An 18,318-nucleotide genomic window follows, 5' to 3' on the forward strand; every position below is an offset into this window, starting at 1 on the left:
CAGCACCATAAAAGAATCTGCAAAAGAAAAGAAATAAAGGGACGGAGCAAGTGAAATCGCTGCGGCTAAATAACAAAAGAATTTAGGAAGAACCACGTTTAATATTTTTCCACTCGGTAACGGAACATACGTTTGGACTTATTATTTTTAAGGGCATATTACAACTTCTTCAAGCGCCAGAAGTTTCTTGCGGGACAAAGTTTTGAATTTTTTTTTTTTGTTGTTGGTTTTTCTTTGTTTTCAAACTATTTAAACAGAAAATATAGATCGAAGGACTGTTTGACTTCCGAGGGCTTTTCAACGCTGACATAAAAGTGGAATTTATCGTTTCAGTCATTCATATGTTCGAAATATATGAATGCACAAATTATTCAAGAGACGGATTTCGTCCTCTCTCCTACAATATCTTTTTCTTTGCTTTTTGTTGATGGTGTTTGTCAAAACACAAGTCAGACTTTTAAAGTTTGAATAATTCATGAGATAGCCTATAATTTGCCTGTATTAAAAAAGTTTCTGCAAAAGGGAGGGGGTGATCAGCAAACGTATTCATAAGGTTAGCGGAATGGCCACAGCGGCTTCCAACCCTTATCTATCCAGCAGTAGTATATTATCGTCCGGCTCGATCGTGCACTCGGACACCGGAGGTGGGATGCAGCAGGGCAGTGCTGCGGTAACCTCAGTGTCCGGTGGGTACAGGGGAGACCCAGCAGTTAAAATGGTACAAAGCGATTTCATGCAGGGCGCAATGGCAGCGAGCAACGGGGGACATATGCTGAGCCACGCTCACCAGTGGGTGACGTCCTTGCCTCACGCTGCAGCGGCGGCTGCAGCTGCCGCAGTGGCCGCAGCTGAAGCCGGATCGCCTTGGTCGTCTAGTCCCGTTGGAATGACAGGCAGCCCGCAGCAGCAGCAGGACGTGAAAAATAACTCGGGGAGAGACGATTTGCACTCTGGGACTGCGCTGCATCACAGGCCCCCACATTTAGGTCCCCACCAGACTCACGCGGGTGCCTGGGGTAGCACAACCGCTGCCCACATGCCTTCTCTAACTGGGAGCCAACAGCAGCAGCAGTCCCTCATATACTCGCAGCCTGGAGGCTTCACGGTGAACGGCATGCTCAGTCCGCCGGGCAGCCAGAGCCTAGTACACCCGGGTCTGGTGCGCGGCGACACGCCGGAGCTCGATCACAGCAGCCACCACCACCACCATCACCACCAGCATCAACATCACCAGCAAGCACACCACGGAGTGAACAGCCACGACCCGCACTCCGACGAGGACACGCCGACGTCGGACGACTTAGAGCACTTTGCCAAGCAGTTCAAACAACGCCGGATCAAACTGGGCTTCACGCAAGCGGACGTGGGCTTGGCGTTGGGCACTCTGTACGGGAACGTCTTCTCGCAGACCACAATCTGTCGCTTCGAAGCTCTGCAGCTCAGCTTTAAGAACATGTGCAAGCTGAAGCCGTTGCTTAACAAATGGCTAGAGGAGGCAGACTCCTCCACGGGCAGCCCCACCAGCATCGACAAGATAGCGGCTCAGGGCAGGAAGCGCAAGAAGCGCACCTCCATCGAAGTGAGCGTCAAAGGTGCGTTGGAGAGTCACTTCTTGAAATGTCCCAAGCCTGCGGCCCAAGAGATAACCTCTCTAGCGGACAACCTGCAGCTGGAGAAGGAGGTGGTGAGAGTTTGGTTTTGCAATCGGAGACAGAAAGAGAAAAGGATGACGCCCCCAGGAGTGCCGCAGACGCCGGAGGATGTATATTCTCAGGTCGGCAATGTGAGTGCAGATACACCGCCCCCCTCCATGGACTGCAAACGAATGTTCAGTGAGACATAGAACAGAAAAAAATATTTTATATATGACTAATCTGATAAAACACAGACTATCATCAAGATAGCAAAACATTTTGATACTGTGATTGTGAGGGAATTTTGAGACTGCAGATGTGTTATATATTTTTTTCACAAGAAAAAAAAATCACCCCTCTTCCTTCCCAACCCTAAACCGCCCGCTAATCTTGTTCCAGGCCCTTAAATGTCTTAACCTAAAAGGTTGTGTTTGCTCTTTCTTTCAGGGACATTTTTTAGTAGATTACTTAAAAGATGCAAGTTTAACTGGGCCGAGCGAACCGGGCGACCAGAGGGTGACAACTACAAGTTCGTTCCACCAGGTAATATTGGCGCATTAACTTCAACTGAAAAATAACAGAAATTAGCGATGAACAACAAAATCTTTGCCCCCCACCCCCACCCTACCGTGTTGTACCAATGTCTTGTTTGAGAGGCAAAAGACGCAGGCAATTGTGTGTGTTGTTATGGGACATTAAACCTCAAACAAAGGGATGAAATTCAACTGAAACAATGCGAAGAACAGTGGCATCCACGACGCTTCCATCCAACTTGGCAGAGAAGACTGCATGGTTTGATATTATCCAGAAATATGGAATGGATTTTTTTTCTGGCCTTCCAATCCTTACAAAAACAACAAAAGACTGCCCTCGGTTTCTGATCTCCAAGATCACATCTTTTGATTTTTTTTCTTCTTTTTTTAATGTAAAGAACTTAATCTTACGTGGAGTTTTGAGGACAAATTTAAATCAAAGATGACTTTTGAAAAGACTGAATATTACGCAGCTGCACCTCTTTGAAAATCTTCTGTGCGAACATCCGTTGCCAAGTGGGCCAGAGCTGGTGCTGTGGATGTTTTCATGTGCTGCCATTTCCGAGCAGTATTCTTTGGTAGGTTTTAATAAACAAGACTATGTAAAGCCGGCAATATAGATTCATTAGATCAGATGCTGATCGGAATTATTTACTTAATAGTTTTCATTAAAATGCTTTGTTTTAATATTTTATTCGGGATACATACGAACTATTCCAAACAGTTATTATTTATTTCCCCCAGACTTGTGTAAAATGTTTCCCCTGTTTTCGTTGTTGACCTTATTTGTTTTGTTTAATTTTGTATTCTCATTTTTAAAAGAGCACAAATCTACACGAGCTGACTTTGACAGTAGGTAATAAGGGTATATTTTGATGTGATGATTTGATTGTAATTTAATTTCAGTAGTGATTCCGTAAGAGATGATCGAGAACAATAAATTTGTTAGAATGAAACAAAAGTGTGTGTTGTGCCTAAGATCGTATAGCTGTTTCTTATTTTTTTAGGATGTTCTTTGAGCAATATTTAGCCAAATGCATTTTAAAATGATGACTGCTGAATATTAATAGCCTTGTGTTATGACATGCAGAATAGAAATAACACTCGAAATCCAAACCTTTCTATTAGTATGCCAACAATATTGCGATGTTTGATTAAAAATACAGCCGTCATATAAACATTTCACACAGTGCGGTGTTCTAAAATAAATAAATAAATAAATAAAAATAGATCAGTGTTACGTGGCAATCGTTTAGGCCTCGACAGAAAGCACTAACGGGAGTTTTGTTTTGCATTTTGTTAGCAGGATGAAATGCGTCTCTGTGACACGTAATAGAGATAGCAACGTTCAGAAAATCTCACGAGAGAAAGCACAGAAAAGTTGATCGCTTGTGGAGGTGGAGTGTTTACTGTGTCACCCGCTTTTGTGTAGTGTAGGCTAACCTGCTTTATAGCGTTCACGCCGACTGTCAAATCCACATGCCTTCTATTAACCCGACCATCATGTTTTTTGGACGTATTTTTATTCAGTGTTACACTGGTCTGCTTTTTGCAAACACATTACATCTATCTATCTATCTATCTATCTATCTATCTATCTATCTATCTATCTATCTATCTATCTATCTATCTATCATGTAAAATATTGCTAAATAATTACTTTTTTAATAATAGCCTAAACTAGTCTAGGTCTAGTCTAGGCTAGTCCTCGTACATAACCCTGAAAACTAAAACACGTGTTTACAGACATTTTGCATATGCATGCCTTTTTATTGCATTTTTAGCATTCGATCAGTCGAGGTGTTTAGCAATAGCAACTTATTATAACATTTAGTTTATATTTTGCTCAATAACTGAATTTCTCAATTTCTCTCTGAAACATGTGATGACCCAAATATGGAATTATTTGTATTACTTATTTTTTTTTATCATGTAAAATATTGCTAAATAATTACTTTTTAAATAATAGCCTAAACTAGTCTAGGTCTAGTCTAGGCTAGTCCTCGTACATAACCCTGAAAACTAAAACACGTGTTTACAGACATTTTGCATATGCATGCCTTTTTATTGCATTTTTAGCATTCGATCAGTCGAGGTGTTTAGCAATAGCAACTTATTATAACATTTAGTTTATATTTTGCTCAATAACTGAATTTCTCAATTTCTCTCTGAAACATGTGATGACCCAAATATGGAATTATTTGTATTACTTATTTTTTTTTATATTTTATTATTTAATTTTTTATATTTCATCAGTCTCGCAAACATCTTATGCCAATTTTCTGATTTGCTTATTAAAATAAGACAGACTACTTGATCTCACAGCGAATTGCCAATGCCCCCAAGACTATACAAACAGGCCTGTATATAATATAATTCATGCTGTAAACTTTAGACGGTATAAAAATGTCATAAAATGACTTTATGTTTTATTCCTAACATTATTCATGTAAGCTTAATTATATTGGGGATGAAATTATTCTGAGCTAGGCCTCATAAATAAAACGGACGAAGTGTTTTGTAAGCGGGCGAAAGCGACATTGTGATCCCTTCAACTTTTTCTTAGGATGACTATTCAGCAAAACGCACAATTCCCTCTCTCTAAGATTTAAATTTCGCGGATGAATTCCCATACACTAGTTGCTTAGCAACTAAATTCAATCAATGTCATAGAAGTATGCATCCCTTCTCTTTGTCCCCAATAATAAGAGTCTCATTCTGACATTCAGACTGATTTAGTGCGACCCGAGTTAAAGAAATGCTGTCACTGAGAAGTAGGCTAAATTAATTCAAAAAATAAAATGTAGACATTTTGAGGGGGGAAATCAGCTTGTGTGTGAAATTTCAGCTAATGTGTATGATTGCTTCATGGAGATTCAGATATCGCGTTGTTTAGCAGTATTATTATTAAAAACATTTTAGGTTTAGAGGAAAATGTCTGCATGTCTGTCTTCAGCATACGTTTGTTGTCCAATGACCCTGATTTTCTTTCGGGAATTAGCATGGCATAAATATAGAAAATAGTATTTTAATTTACTGATTTTTACTCAAATTTAGCTCTCTGTAGTTTGCAGGGAGACCTGGAATATGTTAAGCAAGCTCATGCTAAACTGCACTAAACGCCATGGTACTGTCACATGACTTTCGACCCACGTGCTCAGATGTATCCACTGCTGATAAAATATAGCAAAGAACTACTACGATTAGAAGAATTCTCGAGATTCTTTCTTTCTTTGAAATCTCTTTTTCTTTTCTTTTTTTACTCAGTGTGCGGACCGTTCTACCGCAAAACAAATATTTGGTCAACTTTACGGATTTTTAAAAGCAGCCCAAATTATTATTAGCGTATTGTAAGTATCAGGGTCTTTCATAAATAATCGAGCAGTTCTCGTGCACGTGCAGTCGCATTTATATTTTGTCTACCCCCACGTTTTAGCCCAAATAACATTTATTTTATTCCATTTATGCTTTCTTGCCAAACCTTCCTATTAAACAAACTTACAATTGTGTCACTGTCAAATAATCTATCAAACAGAGTGTTAACACTAAACCTGAAGTCCAGGTAACATATATATGTGTATAGGCTATTTGTAACAGTAATATAACACCGGCACTTTTGGAAAGACGCATCAACGTGACCATTTGCCAAGTAATAATAATTATAATAATATAATAAATAATAATAATAATAATAAGAGCCTATAATAATAATAATACAGAGTGAATGACATCGCGCTGGGAATCCAGCTATATCATAAATAAATGTTGATATAAGCCTACTTGAATTTCCTAAATAATATTCATAAAGGTTTGCTCATTTGGGGCCAAAATTACTTGCCACTAGATTTTTAACGAGTAATTTTAAACAGGATATCAGATAGATACACAGCCACTAATTTAGGGTATTTATGTGCTATAAGCAATTTATAATGTGTAAACGAAATTCCAATTTGAACATCGCATTTAATGTCCCAATAACTAACAAGATATTCTATACTGAATGAATAACGTGGTCTCTTAACCGAACAAACGAACACAAACACTTGTTTTAATCAGTGTCAAAAAAGGTAGGCTAGTGTTAATGTAATCGATGAGGTTTCCACACTTGGTTGTTTACAATCTATTTTTAGACGAACAGAAATAGGCCAGACTGTTCGCGTTTTTTTTTTTTTTTTTTTAGCTTAGATGTTTCTTTTTGTCTCTTAACCCCTCGTGCTGTGCACATACATAATGCTCTTACATCGGACATTTCTCAGTAGGGAGAAGTCCTCCAGACCGCCTTTGTTAATCCATGTTCTATTGTCATTATCTTGGTAATAAGCAGTACGTAGAAATGGTTCTAACCTTTAAACATCTGCATTGTTTTAATCCAAAATCCCTGCGTTTTGGTGCTCTTGGCAGAATGCTTGGTTTTCATATTCGTCATTCGTCACAGTCCATTCCTAAATAAGGTTGTTTCAAATTATAGAATTATTAGACTATTTGCCTGTGAAATGTTTTACTCCTTATATAGACCTATCTGAATTAACTCCAAACTATTTATTTAGTTATTAAAAAGATTTTGCTTCTCAAAATAGTCGACCACTCAACTCGAGGAAAAGTTAGTTACGCGCACGTTGTGTTGTATAGATTTATGAATTCTGCATAGTAATGCATTTTTATTGTTTTAATTTACATATATACATTTGTCATACTCACTACACATATTGAAAATATTAAAACAGAAAAAAGTAACGATAATAATAATAATAATAATAATAAGCCAGCTTGGTTATTAAGTAACAATAGTATAATCTTTGTTGCATTTGCTTAAACCATATTCGAGTTAAAACATAAACATCTAAAATCCAAAACAGGTTCCAGAGCACACAGACTGTACATGCACTTCAGCTGCCGCAGCGTGTCATAAGTAAGGGCCCTCAGAACTCCACGGAAGTCCCCAGTTTTGCTGTCTGGAGGACCAGCCACTCCCAGTCACTCTCTCCCTCTGGAGACACACTGTAAACGCCGTTCATGTTCAGCGGGCGCAGGTGCTACTCCCCTCTGCAAACCAGAGATTACATTTCCATCCCATGCCTCCTGAAGTCATGTGAAACAATAACCAGACACGTTTACGCAATTCTCAAGCCACACTAGGCCACGTATGTGGTGTCTTTTTTGTTAAGTCACAGCATTTATACCAAACATATAGGCTATATTTACTCTTCATTAGCTTATTTTATTATCCTATATTTTTCTGTATTGTTGTTTATCTGTGTATTAGATCAGTTTAGTATTATTACGCAGTAGCCTACTGTTTTCCTCTTCTCTGTACGATTTGCATTACTGCATGGTGTCTCATTGAGATCCCAGCCTCTTTAGACAGAGAATTGTGCAGACATAGCTGCTGTCACTTGGGTCCCTGGTGGTGTCTAATGAGTTCTTATGTGCTGATTGCGACTTCCGTAAAGGAGTGTATAGTTTTAAACCCCAAACAAATACGTAAATAAATAAGTAGCTTTTATTCATAACTAACAGGGCAAGATTCAAAAATTGCAGTGAAACTGGAACATTCGGACCACTGGTGAAACTGATCGCTCCGGATCATATGCCCAAGCGGTAGCTATGCAGTGCGCGGTGGGCACCGCGTGCCCTCAGCCTCTTGAGCGCGAGAACAGAACTTAATGAAATATGTATGCAGAGTGACGTGACGCGTGGGGTTTCCTTTCTATAGAATGAGAAGTTCAAGTCTCTGTGCTTTGAGGGACAAACAAGGAGACGGACAGGTGAGGGAAAGGGCCACTGAAGTAGGGTTGAGTGTATTATAATTACTTAAAATAACCTTAAAGCAGCTCATAAACTCGTGGTGGCATTTAAATGGATAAAACTAAAAGGTTTGTCATAGATACAGTAAGAAGATAACATAAAGAGTCGTTATTGTAACCTGTTTGTTTCTTTGTTTCTTTGTTTTAATTCCCATTTTTACGATGTTTAACGCTAATCTACATTTATAAAAAAGTAGCTAGTTTGTGGCTTTGCAAACTAAATTGAATATACTTACATTCAATTTAATTTAATTAACAATTGGCCAGATTGTGTTTCCTCGACAGTAAATTAATCTTACAATGACCTATAATTGTGGGTTCAAACTATTTGTAGGCTACCTATTTTATTATTATTGTTTTTTTTTTTATGTAAAATATTTTTACTCAAAAGTAGTAGTTGTATGGTTGGAGTAGTAGCAATAATAAAATAATATACGCCATTGCATTGTATGTTAACAGATTATGTTAAGGCTTTTTTGTTGTCCGGGCCTGCTTATATTAATATTAATTTTTGAGCCAAAATAGTCAAGAAAATATCTATCATTTTGGAAAAAGATTTTTGTGGGTTGACTACTAACACGAAGGAATCCCCGTCTCTTTCAAGTCACTGCTTCCTTGTAAGCTCAACAACACACATACAGCTCTACAGTCTACTACGCAACTGGGCCGAATACTTCCATGGCCCAACAGCGCCATCTGCCGTTTCGCACGGAGGCGTTGTATCACTGTTATTCACAAACATGAACCAGTTGTTTTTTTACATGTAAATTATACATAAGGATTTATATAGGCTACTACTTTTGTTAGTACAATTGCACTTATTTGATTAGGCAGAAAATATAGATAATGGCTACATTATCATTTAGGCCTAATATGTTGCCATTTTTCCCCCAAAGTTTTTTTAATTAAATTCTATATAATTATATATAAAGTTGCCACTAAACAATTAGGCTACTACAATTTTTACCGTCTAAACCAAAGTCAAGATACCTACTTTCGACTGTAGCCTGCATTGTATTCGATCACCTGGTAACCTATCGAAAATTCAACTGATCAAGGCTGGTTTACCGAAACAGGACTTTATAGAGCTTTAATTGTCCTTAATCTGTAAGGCACGTTTCCCAAAATTACAGTTATTTTAGTAGTTGTAGTACAAGCGTTCGTAAATTAATGAAAGCCCCGGACCACTCATAAGTCCATTACGTGCAACTTTAATGGCTCTTTCCACTTGCTTTCATAGTTTATCGGAGATAAATATAGTGCATTCATGTTAATGCATTTGTATTTTTACAAAGCCTCTGAACATTATAACAAAGAATGAATGAATTAATTAATTAAGTTAACAAAATCGCCTTTAGCACCTGACATTATTATGGGTGTATAACTTCAGACAGGCCTACTTTGAAAACAACTTACTAATTGCAATAGAGGGACAATATTTTCTTAATAATATTAATTTCATGCAACATTTTGTTGACTTACATAAATAATTGAGTACATTCACTTAACTTTTAAGGTCTTCTTTACAAGATAGGGTAACACTTTATTTTAAGGTGTCCTTGTTACATGTACTTACTATTATAATAACAATAAATTATGCATAATTATATGCAAGTAACCCTAAGCCAAACTGTAACAAGGACACCTTAAGATAAAGTGTAACCATAACAAGCAATGTTCATGTTTGGTAGTATTTTAAGTTTTAAAGAACCTTTAAAGAAACACCATCAAGAAACTCTTTCTCATATCATAAAAAATCTTGTATTTTTAAGCTATTGGTGGATGCAGAGATTCAGAGAACTGTATATTCATATGAAACTGAAATAATTTAAATTGTAGCGAAATGTATCCTATAAAATGTTGATCTATTAAACTATATTTCTTAAAGCGCATAAAACAGCTGTGAGATATACAAACATAGTAAAATTATAATAATGTCAATTTTGGTGAGAAATCTTTGGTGGATTTTGAGAAGGTTATATATAATGTATTTTGATTATCTATAAATGTTTAATACTGACATACTGACATTGAACTAATATTCACCTTGAAATGGGTGAGCATATTTCAACAAGGAAATCAGAATCAGCATTATACAACATCATTTTATATTTGTGATTAAAATACAATCAATCAATCATAATCAATCAATCAAAATAATTTTGGTCGTTTTTTTAGTATACATTATTTGCTTGCAAAATGTACAAAAAATGCTTGCTTTTTAACAAGTTTTGCAAGAAGCCTTCATCCAAGCCATGAGATTTGTTCTGTCCAAAATACAGAGAGTCATTTACTAATATTAACAATATGAGGCCTTAAGGGAAATGTTGTTAGTTTATTGCAGTTTTCAGTGGTAAAGTGCTTTTCAATTGCACAATGTAACTTTGAATGTGTTCCCAAGTCTCCGGTTTCTCCAGGTTTGAGGATCTATGTGCTTCACAGCCCCCTCCCAGACTGAGGATAATTGGAGTTCCATTAATCACTCAAATCCATGGCTTCCACATGCCATCTGATCCCAAATGTTAAGTTGCCACGCTCTTGTGGTGGAGATGTTGGGGGGATCGATGGTCCTCAGGGGTCTGGTGACATCTCCAGCCACACGCCTGTCTTTGCGTCATGGCGTTCCGCCAACTGAGGTCAGCTATCCCAGCAGGCCGTTCTCTTCAGTAGCAGTTACCAAGGTGACAGCATGTCTGAGCTTTGGCTGCTTGGAGCAGGCTTGTAGGGAGCTGATGCATCACCTTCTTGATGGATTTGCCAATAGTGCTTAGACCAGGAGGGGCAGCAGCCCGCATGACACCCACTGTCCCAAAACACACGCATGCAAGCGCCATCCCATCCAGAGATCACCCCTTGGTTTGGATAGGCACGTGCTTTCCTATACATCCACTGATTAAGCAAAGTATCAGCGGCTCTTGGACAAGAAGGAAAATGGAATTACAGTATACTCAGAGGCCCCAGGAGGGGGACAACGGAGATGGAAGAGGGGCTGTTGGGTTCAATGTCTCATTAACCAGGTAGGGATTTAGAGCATAGAGCATCTGAGCTGTCTTTAGCTCAGAGAGTTGAAAAGTAACCATTTATAGGTTTCAGGGTTTAATAGATTACTAATAATTGGACCCACATATTCTAGGTTACGTATTACTGCCTGAAGCCAATAAATAGATCACTGTGAATGGATACCACAGGTCTTTTGCTTAAACAGAGATCAGCAATGCAGCACTGGAAAATATTTTCTAGATAAAAAAAAGAGTAAGTGTGAGAGAGTGAGTGAAAGTTGGGTTGCATGCATGGGCAGCAGGTTTTCTACAATAAAACAGAAGATGCTATAATTGACTGCTTCATTCTCAAGACAAAATAGTCTTGTTGTGAAAGAAAGTTGTCCGTAGCCTAAATGGCTTCTGTAACTCTTTTGAGAAGGGGAGATGAGGATAAAAGGCTCAAAGGTGCTCTACAGCAGCCCTCATTAGGACAACTCCAGGTGTGGGAGAGTTAACACCTGGTCACTCATTCACCAACCTCGGGCGGCAGAGATTCAACTAATCCGCTCACCAATGGGCAGACAGACGACGTAAACTCACTCACCAAGGTTTTGATACGAGAGTGATTAACCTTAAACATCAAAGGAGAAGAAATGCGGAAAACTTGGTTAGACATCTGTAGTGGACTCGCAAGCATTGTATGTGCAGATTCTCAAGTCATTAAAGGCTTTACTCCCAGAAATAATAGTAATTAATTGGTGTAATACACAAAGGACATAATTATCTTTTTTTCTGTACTGGCACATATTTAATTACCCGTAATTGTTCCCCGAGCCTTGTTCAAAAGGGGTGTAGACTAGACAATCATAATGCATTATGCTCTAATCCTATATTTGGTTTTGCAAAGAGGATATCACTATATCAAAGAATATATACAGCGACTACTTCACAATGCTTGAACAAAAACATCTCGGAACTTATTCTCAGGTCAGGTTTACATCATCAGTAGATTGTCTTATGCGAAGAGCATTACATATGTTAATAACTGCCAGATTTACCCCTTTTCTCTCACAGACCAAAGAACAAAACTACTGATTAACGCGAATTTTTGTGAAGTGTGGAGAGTGTTGGGAGCTAAATTTGCCCCCTGTGCAGAGGGCTGAGGGCAGCCGCGCGGCTCCTTGAACACAAGATGGAGTTTAATAAGTAAACAGAACAGCGAGAGGACAGAGACTCTGATCATGGGCCCCTTCGCCCACCCCGGCCCCCTGCAAGCCAGGCGAGCTGATTAGCTCTGCCGATTGTACCTAGTAATTGCAGTGCCATGACCCCCTCCAGGCAAATATTAGATTTTAGTGGTTTAACCTTTGCAGTCTACAGTGGGTTTAAATTGCCTGTGCAGATGTTGGGGAGCCCAGCGGTAGCCGGAGAGCCAGTGTACTCTCATCAGCGGAGGGAGATGTCTCAAGACTCCCGGTCCTTATTATCCCTGTCTCATTTAGAGCAACTCTTTATGTCTGATTGGTAGCACCGAGACTTTCACCGATATCATTGCCGGAATCAACTTTGTCGTTTAAAGTGTTTATAATTGTGTGCACAAATGCTGCTGTGCACAAGCGATTAAAAGATCGAGTGCAAACATTACCCGTGATTGTATGAACAAATCCCCAAAATTAATATGTTGGTTCAAAGAGGGATATTATGCTGGGAATGTAGTTAAAGGTAGCAGGACGAGGGGGTGCCCCTTGCAGGGCAAGTCCATTAGCAGGAAATGTTCATGAGCTGAGGCGGTAGGAAGTTTTTCTAAGGTCAGTCCCAGCTACTCCGGAGGGTCGGATTACTCCCGTCCTGTCTGGGGTCTTGAACCTCTTCCTCCCAAGTGACGGGCAGCTGCATCCCAAGGCCTCTTTCTCCGCACTGCGTAGTAATGGCTTCCTTCCTGTAGGCGCCACCGGGACCCTACCTCAGATGCTTACCTGGGGAAAAAAATACAGACGCAAGATGAAGGAGGTGGGGGGGTGGGGAGACACTGGCCTTTTCATCCATGGGAAGCAGGGAAGGAACCATTCAACTTGTCTCAGGCTGGAAACCCAATACAGTATCCGTGTTTTGATCTATCATTACTGCCTGTGTAACAAATATTGTGTTGATGAACCGAGGTGTACAACATGAGATGAACAAGATAGAGATACATTGAGAAAAACGGCGCAAGCTCTGGCTGTAGCCCCATGACCACATAAGCCTGCAAAGGAGGCATTAGCAGAGCTGGCAGAGGCAAAGAACTTCACTGATCTAAATCGCCCCATTCTTCCTTATCAGCAGTGTGTGGGGAGCAATACTCAGGTAGCCCCCCACAGGCCCATCGCTAAAAGCCCTAATATCTGTGGACGTCCGTGGCCACGGCCCAATCTGCCGCGGCGGTCGATTTGTTTCACGCACTGCCAGAAGTGCTTTGTAATTAGGCTGATATTGATGAGGCCTGATTCCAGCAGGTAATCACTGGCAATTCAGCTTCTCTCCGCTCCTCAGCAAAACGTCTCTGTTTATTACAGAGCTTTTGCTATCAATTAAAGGCCACTCCACGCTCGGCTCTTTGATAATCAGTCAGATGATTTCCGCGGTTGTCGGAGGGCAGATATGAAATCTGGATAAGCATTCTCCACGGATGCCTCGGGAGCATTACGTTATAACAATACTGGAGGATTTGGCATTAGAAAGGCCTCGCTTGAAGAACTGTTTCATTAAAAGTCCATTTCCTAAATAAGCCTGTTCTGGAAAAACAATGTAGATAAAACAGTGATTTCCTAAGAGCAGGCTCTTCCAGAGTTACGCTTTCATGTCTTGCTTTCGCTCCTGCATACTTATTATTTAGGCTTAGTTGACTGTGTGTGCGCTACATGTGTGTGCATCGCGCCGCACCGTCTGCGTCCCTGGGCCGTGCGTGTTCTGTAAGGATTACGGCTCTCCTGGATGCTGTCTGTGTCTCCGAGGAGAGGACACCATTTGGGCCCCACTCGTATCCTCCGGCTGCCTTTTCCAATCACTGCCTCTCTACCTCTTCTTTCTCCCTACAGATAAGCAGCCAATCAGTGCAGGTGCTAGTTCATACAGGGTAGGGGCACGGGGTGGGTTCCATGGCCCCGGGGCATGAAAGGAGCACTGGCACCCATGACAAAGACACACACACACTCAGACACTCACACATTTGCACCCCAACGCAAGTGTGTGTTCAAGGGGGAAAAGAGAAATCTGTTGTTTTTCTCTCGCTCTTTCAGCACCCTCACTCCCCTCCAGCTGTTATGTCTTAGTATCGATCAATGGTGCTCCCTGCATCGGCGAACTATTCATATTTGATTCATTATTGTAATATGGGCCTGTGTTGCGCCTTTCTAAATTGTGGCTTACGCTCCGTTATAAGCAAACGAGTTATGAGTATGAGTGAACTTGTATGCTAGACGCTTAAATAATAGCCTTGCTATATTCATTGCTATTGAAATAGCCACTTTGCATCACATTATGCAAACTCATAAGAACACATTTGTAGTGTTTGTCGCATATACAGTATTTCCTTTTCTTGAAATAAAGCCTATTTCAAAAATCTCTGGACAGATGCCATTTACTTTGGCACTGGCCCCGAGTAAACAAAATCATTAGACCAAGTCTTAACAGAAAGCATGTGCTGTTTGTGACCACTAAGATGTTTTCACATAAATCCCTTGTGAATGGAATGAGAGATACAGCATGCAAAATACCAGGCGAAAAGCAGTTTTAAGCAGACTGCCCCTATGGCTGATTGTGTCAGCCACAATGTACTGCAATGTAAGCAGTGTGAAAGCTTTAAGGTGAAAATGACACACACTGTGAGATGTGCTTATCCCATCACGAGCCAGTAAGGATATTAGGAAAAGCATGATGGAAATTATGACTGGAATAAGCTTGCATCTACTGCTAAAGCTTAAAGAATCCAAGCCCATCTCTCTCTCTCTCTCTCCCTTTTTCCCTCCTTTTTCTTGCCCTCTCATGCCATGCCACTTCTAACCCATTTTATTTCCCTGCAGTGTAAATCTGTATTTCTCAAAAAGACACAATTTCCACATTTCAGCCTGTGGAATTTGCTATTCCTTTCTCGTTCTCTAAAACCACACAGCTCTTTTGCCTGTCAAGGAACTTACTTTCTGGACTACAGCCTACTTTCCAAAATTTCAGGAAAGGAGGAGAACATTTATTAAACTTTTGAAAAGACAACAAAACCATCTTCCCGAGAAAGTGGTGAAGTCACGACGCCATGCTTTAAGGATGATAAAGCAGTCACACTTTGTTGGTCTTGCAATAATTTTGACATGTTCCAGGTTCAATAGAAGCTAAGCTCATTCGACACCATTTGTGGCACAACTGCACAAAAACAAAAACGATTTCAACTTTTCAACTTTTGAGGATACTACAGACAAAACACAGTTTTTTCACGCATCTTTCAATTATGAGATTTTTGGGCTTTTGGGCATTTCATAAAGTATTTTTATCTTTTCAGACTAGTGGAAAGAATACATCCTAAATGCTCTTTTTAAGTGTTTCTTCTATCTGTTTGCGTCTGTAGAATTCAATTAAACATATGTTCAAAGACCATTTTCTCAAAATGAGATTTTTCTGCTGCACAGAGCCAAAAATCTACACTTCAGCTGCACTTACACCCCAAAACTTTACAGTTTTATTCCGATCTATATTCTAATTTTATATTCTAAAGTTTGTTCATATATCTATTACCTGATTTTACTGTATACAACATTTTATTCCTGAAAAATTGTGAAAATGTAATTATTTTTTTTTATTATTATTGAAAATTTTCTAATTTATGGAGTGATAAAAAGAAAAATACAAAATCCCCTCTGTCTTTTATTCTAATATGTCAACAAAATGAAACAGGAATTTTGAACCTAGCTTCATCCAATGTTCAGATTTTTATTCTGGAAATGTATGCAAATTATTGCATATGTAATTAGATTAATTTTGCATGTTTAAACATAACATTTCAGAAAACTTGTAATACAACATTTTTTTTAAATTCTTAATGTAATCAATCAACTCTATGGTGATTTGTATTTGTTTTTTTGTTTGTTTGTTTTACCCTGTTCACCTGGGGTGTTTAAGTTTAAAAGCAGAAAGCTTATCATTTATAATTATACTTGTATTAATTATTATGTTAAAACTTGGATATTATTTGTTATATTGTTTGTTATGTCATCATGGCAATTAACATGTGACTGTAACTTTAAACAGAAAAGGCTAGTAAGCCATTTTTCCTTTTCTTGTGCTAATCAACATTATGCCACAAGTGCTATAGATTGAGCTGAGTTGTATTGAATGTGGATTATTCCTTTTATTTACATTTCATGTAACTGATATGACAAGTGATTTAGAAGTGTAAAAACTGTCTAAATAGAGAGAATGTTAAAAGTGTTTATGTCTAAAACACCAACATTTTATTTAATAGAATTCTTCAACCTTATGCTGTACATCTTTGTGACATTTGACATTTTTCATATTTGCCAGGGTGGCTCACAGAAACACCTCCAGCAGACGTGTTAGCCCTGAGTTCGCTGAGTTAGGCCAGAACTAGCATGTGATTAATGTGAAGCTCACTAACCCCCATGGTGAACTGGGAGACCAGGGGTCGAGTCTATTTTTCTTTGTGAACGCTTGTGGCTAAACCTGAGTGCAAACGTTGTTCATCATTGCGCCACATTAGCTCGGCAGAGCATTGACTGGCACAAACCAGAAGCGTGTGCCCCTTCACTTTGATTAATGTTCACAAACACTCACTCCAACTCTATCATGAGTGAAGACCTGGCATCTATTAGGAGCGGTGCACACATACATATAACCCCTGGAATAAATGTTGGCCTGTGGCTCTGAACCCTCCATCTGATTTGTTCATACATAGTGTAAAGGAGATGGATTTTTTTTTTAATTAAATTAATTAAAGTTGCTCTCACCCCACATCCGAAAATGTCTACTTCCAGACTATTTAGTATGCAAAAAAAAAAGTATGTCAAATGAGATGCGCAGTTTGCATAAAAATGCAATTTTCACAAAGTATGTGAAAATTCCTCACATGACCTGCACCTCTGATGAACATTGATTTTACTATCCCACTACTAGGCCATGGGAGAGGATTTTCCAATGGCAGAGAACAGTAATATGGCTGACATTTTAGATCACATGACAAATCCGACCTGTTGGATGATGCATGTCCAGATATGTATACTCCACATATTTGAAGAACATACTTTTTTAGCAGTTTAGAAGTATGTAGGCTACTTTAATGCTTTACTTTAATACATTTGTTCATCACAATTGTACCAAGGATGTTGGTATTAACACCCATCAGCCTTGATTCTGACAGCTATAGGTCAATTCTTAGAGGTAGTGCATATAGTTGTATAATCAGGCCAAGAACATTAATGAGAATATTTTACATTATATTTAGGAACAGGCATCAAAAGAGCTTCAATGTGATAACATTTTTTGTTTAATTGCAACTGCCACAAATTTTGGATTTCTTTATTTAACACTCTTACTAGATATTTGTTTGAATACACTATTTTAAATGTTAAACATTCAAAAAATATAATCACAAATTTAAAAACTTCAACTTATTTTAGCTTAAACATTTTAAAAAGTCTAATTTTGATTAGAAAGGTGGTGTTTTTCTTCCAAATCTATTTAGAGTCTCTGAGAACAGATACTGTGTAGACCTGGAGAAATACAGTAGGGAAAAAAAGTATTTAGTCAGCCAATTGTGCAAGTTAAAAGATGAGAGAGGCCTGTAATTTTCATCATAGGTATACCTCAACTATGAGAGACAAAATGAGGAAAAAAAATCCAGAAAATCACATTGTAGGATTTTTAAAGAATTTATTTGCAAATTATGGTGGAAAATAAGTATTTGGTCAATAACAAAATTTCATCTCAATACTTTGTTATATACCCTTTGTTGGCAATGACAGAGGTCAAACATTACAGGCCTCTCTCATCTTTTTAAGTGGGAGAACTTGCACAATTGGTGGCTGACTAAATACTTTTTTGCCCCACTGTATATTCAGATTTTATATTTTATTTAGTATTTTAATATTTTAAGGTACTGTTATGACGTTTTCGTTCTTTCTTTCTTTCTTTTAAAAAATGCTCAAAACGATATACAGACAATGACAGATAATAATTAATGATACACTCTAAAAAATGCTGGGTTAAATACAACCCAGTGCGGGGTAAAATAGGGACAAATCCAGCAATTGGGCTGTTTTGACCCAGCGGTTGGGTTACTACCCAGAAGGTTGGGTTAAACATTTAACCCAACTGCTGGGTCAAA

General features: G+C 38.7%; 1 protein-coding gene across 1 annotated transcript; it reads left to right on the forward strand.

Annotated features, from left to right (window-relative positions):
- The first annotated feature begins 253 nt into the window (after positions 1 to 253).
- Positions 254 to 3,036, forward strand: LOC107559920 (POU domain, class 3, transcription factor 3-B). The gene is made up of 2 exons (XM_016243949.1): positions 254 to 1,783; positions 2,082 to 3,036. Exons 1-2 carry the CDS (start codon positions 563 to 565, stop codon positions 2,193 to 2,195), a joined length of 1,335 nt encoding a protein of 444 aa, XP_016099435.1. The 5' UTR covers positions 254 to 562; the 3' UTR covers positions 2,196 to 3,036.
- Positions 3,037 to 18,318: the final 15,282 nt, after the last annotated feature.

The sequence above is a fragment of the Sinocyclocheilus grahami genome, unplaced genomic scaffold (assembly GCF_001515645.1).
Source record: "Sinocyclocheilus grahami isolate Dianchi unplaced genomic scaffold, SAMN03320097.WGS_v1.1 scaffold705.1, whole genome shotgun sequence".
Taxonomy (NCBI): domain Eukaryota; kingdom Metazoa; phylum Chordata; class Actinopteri; order Cypriniformes; family Cyprinidae; genus Sinocyclocheilus; species Sinocyclocheilus grahami.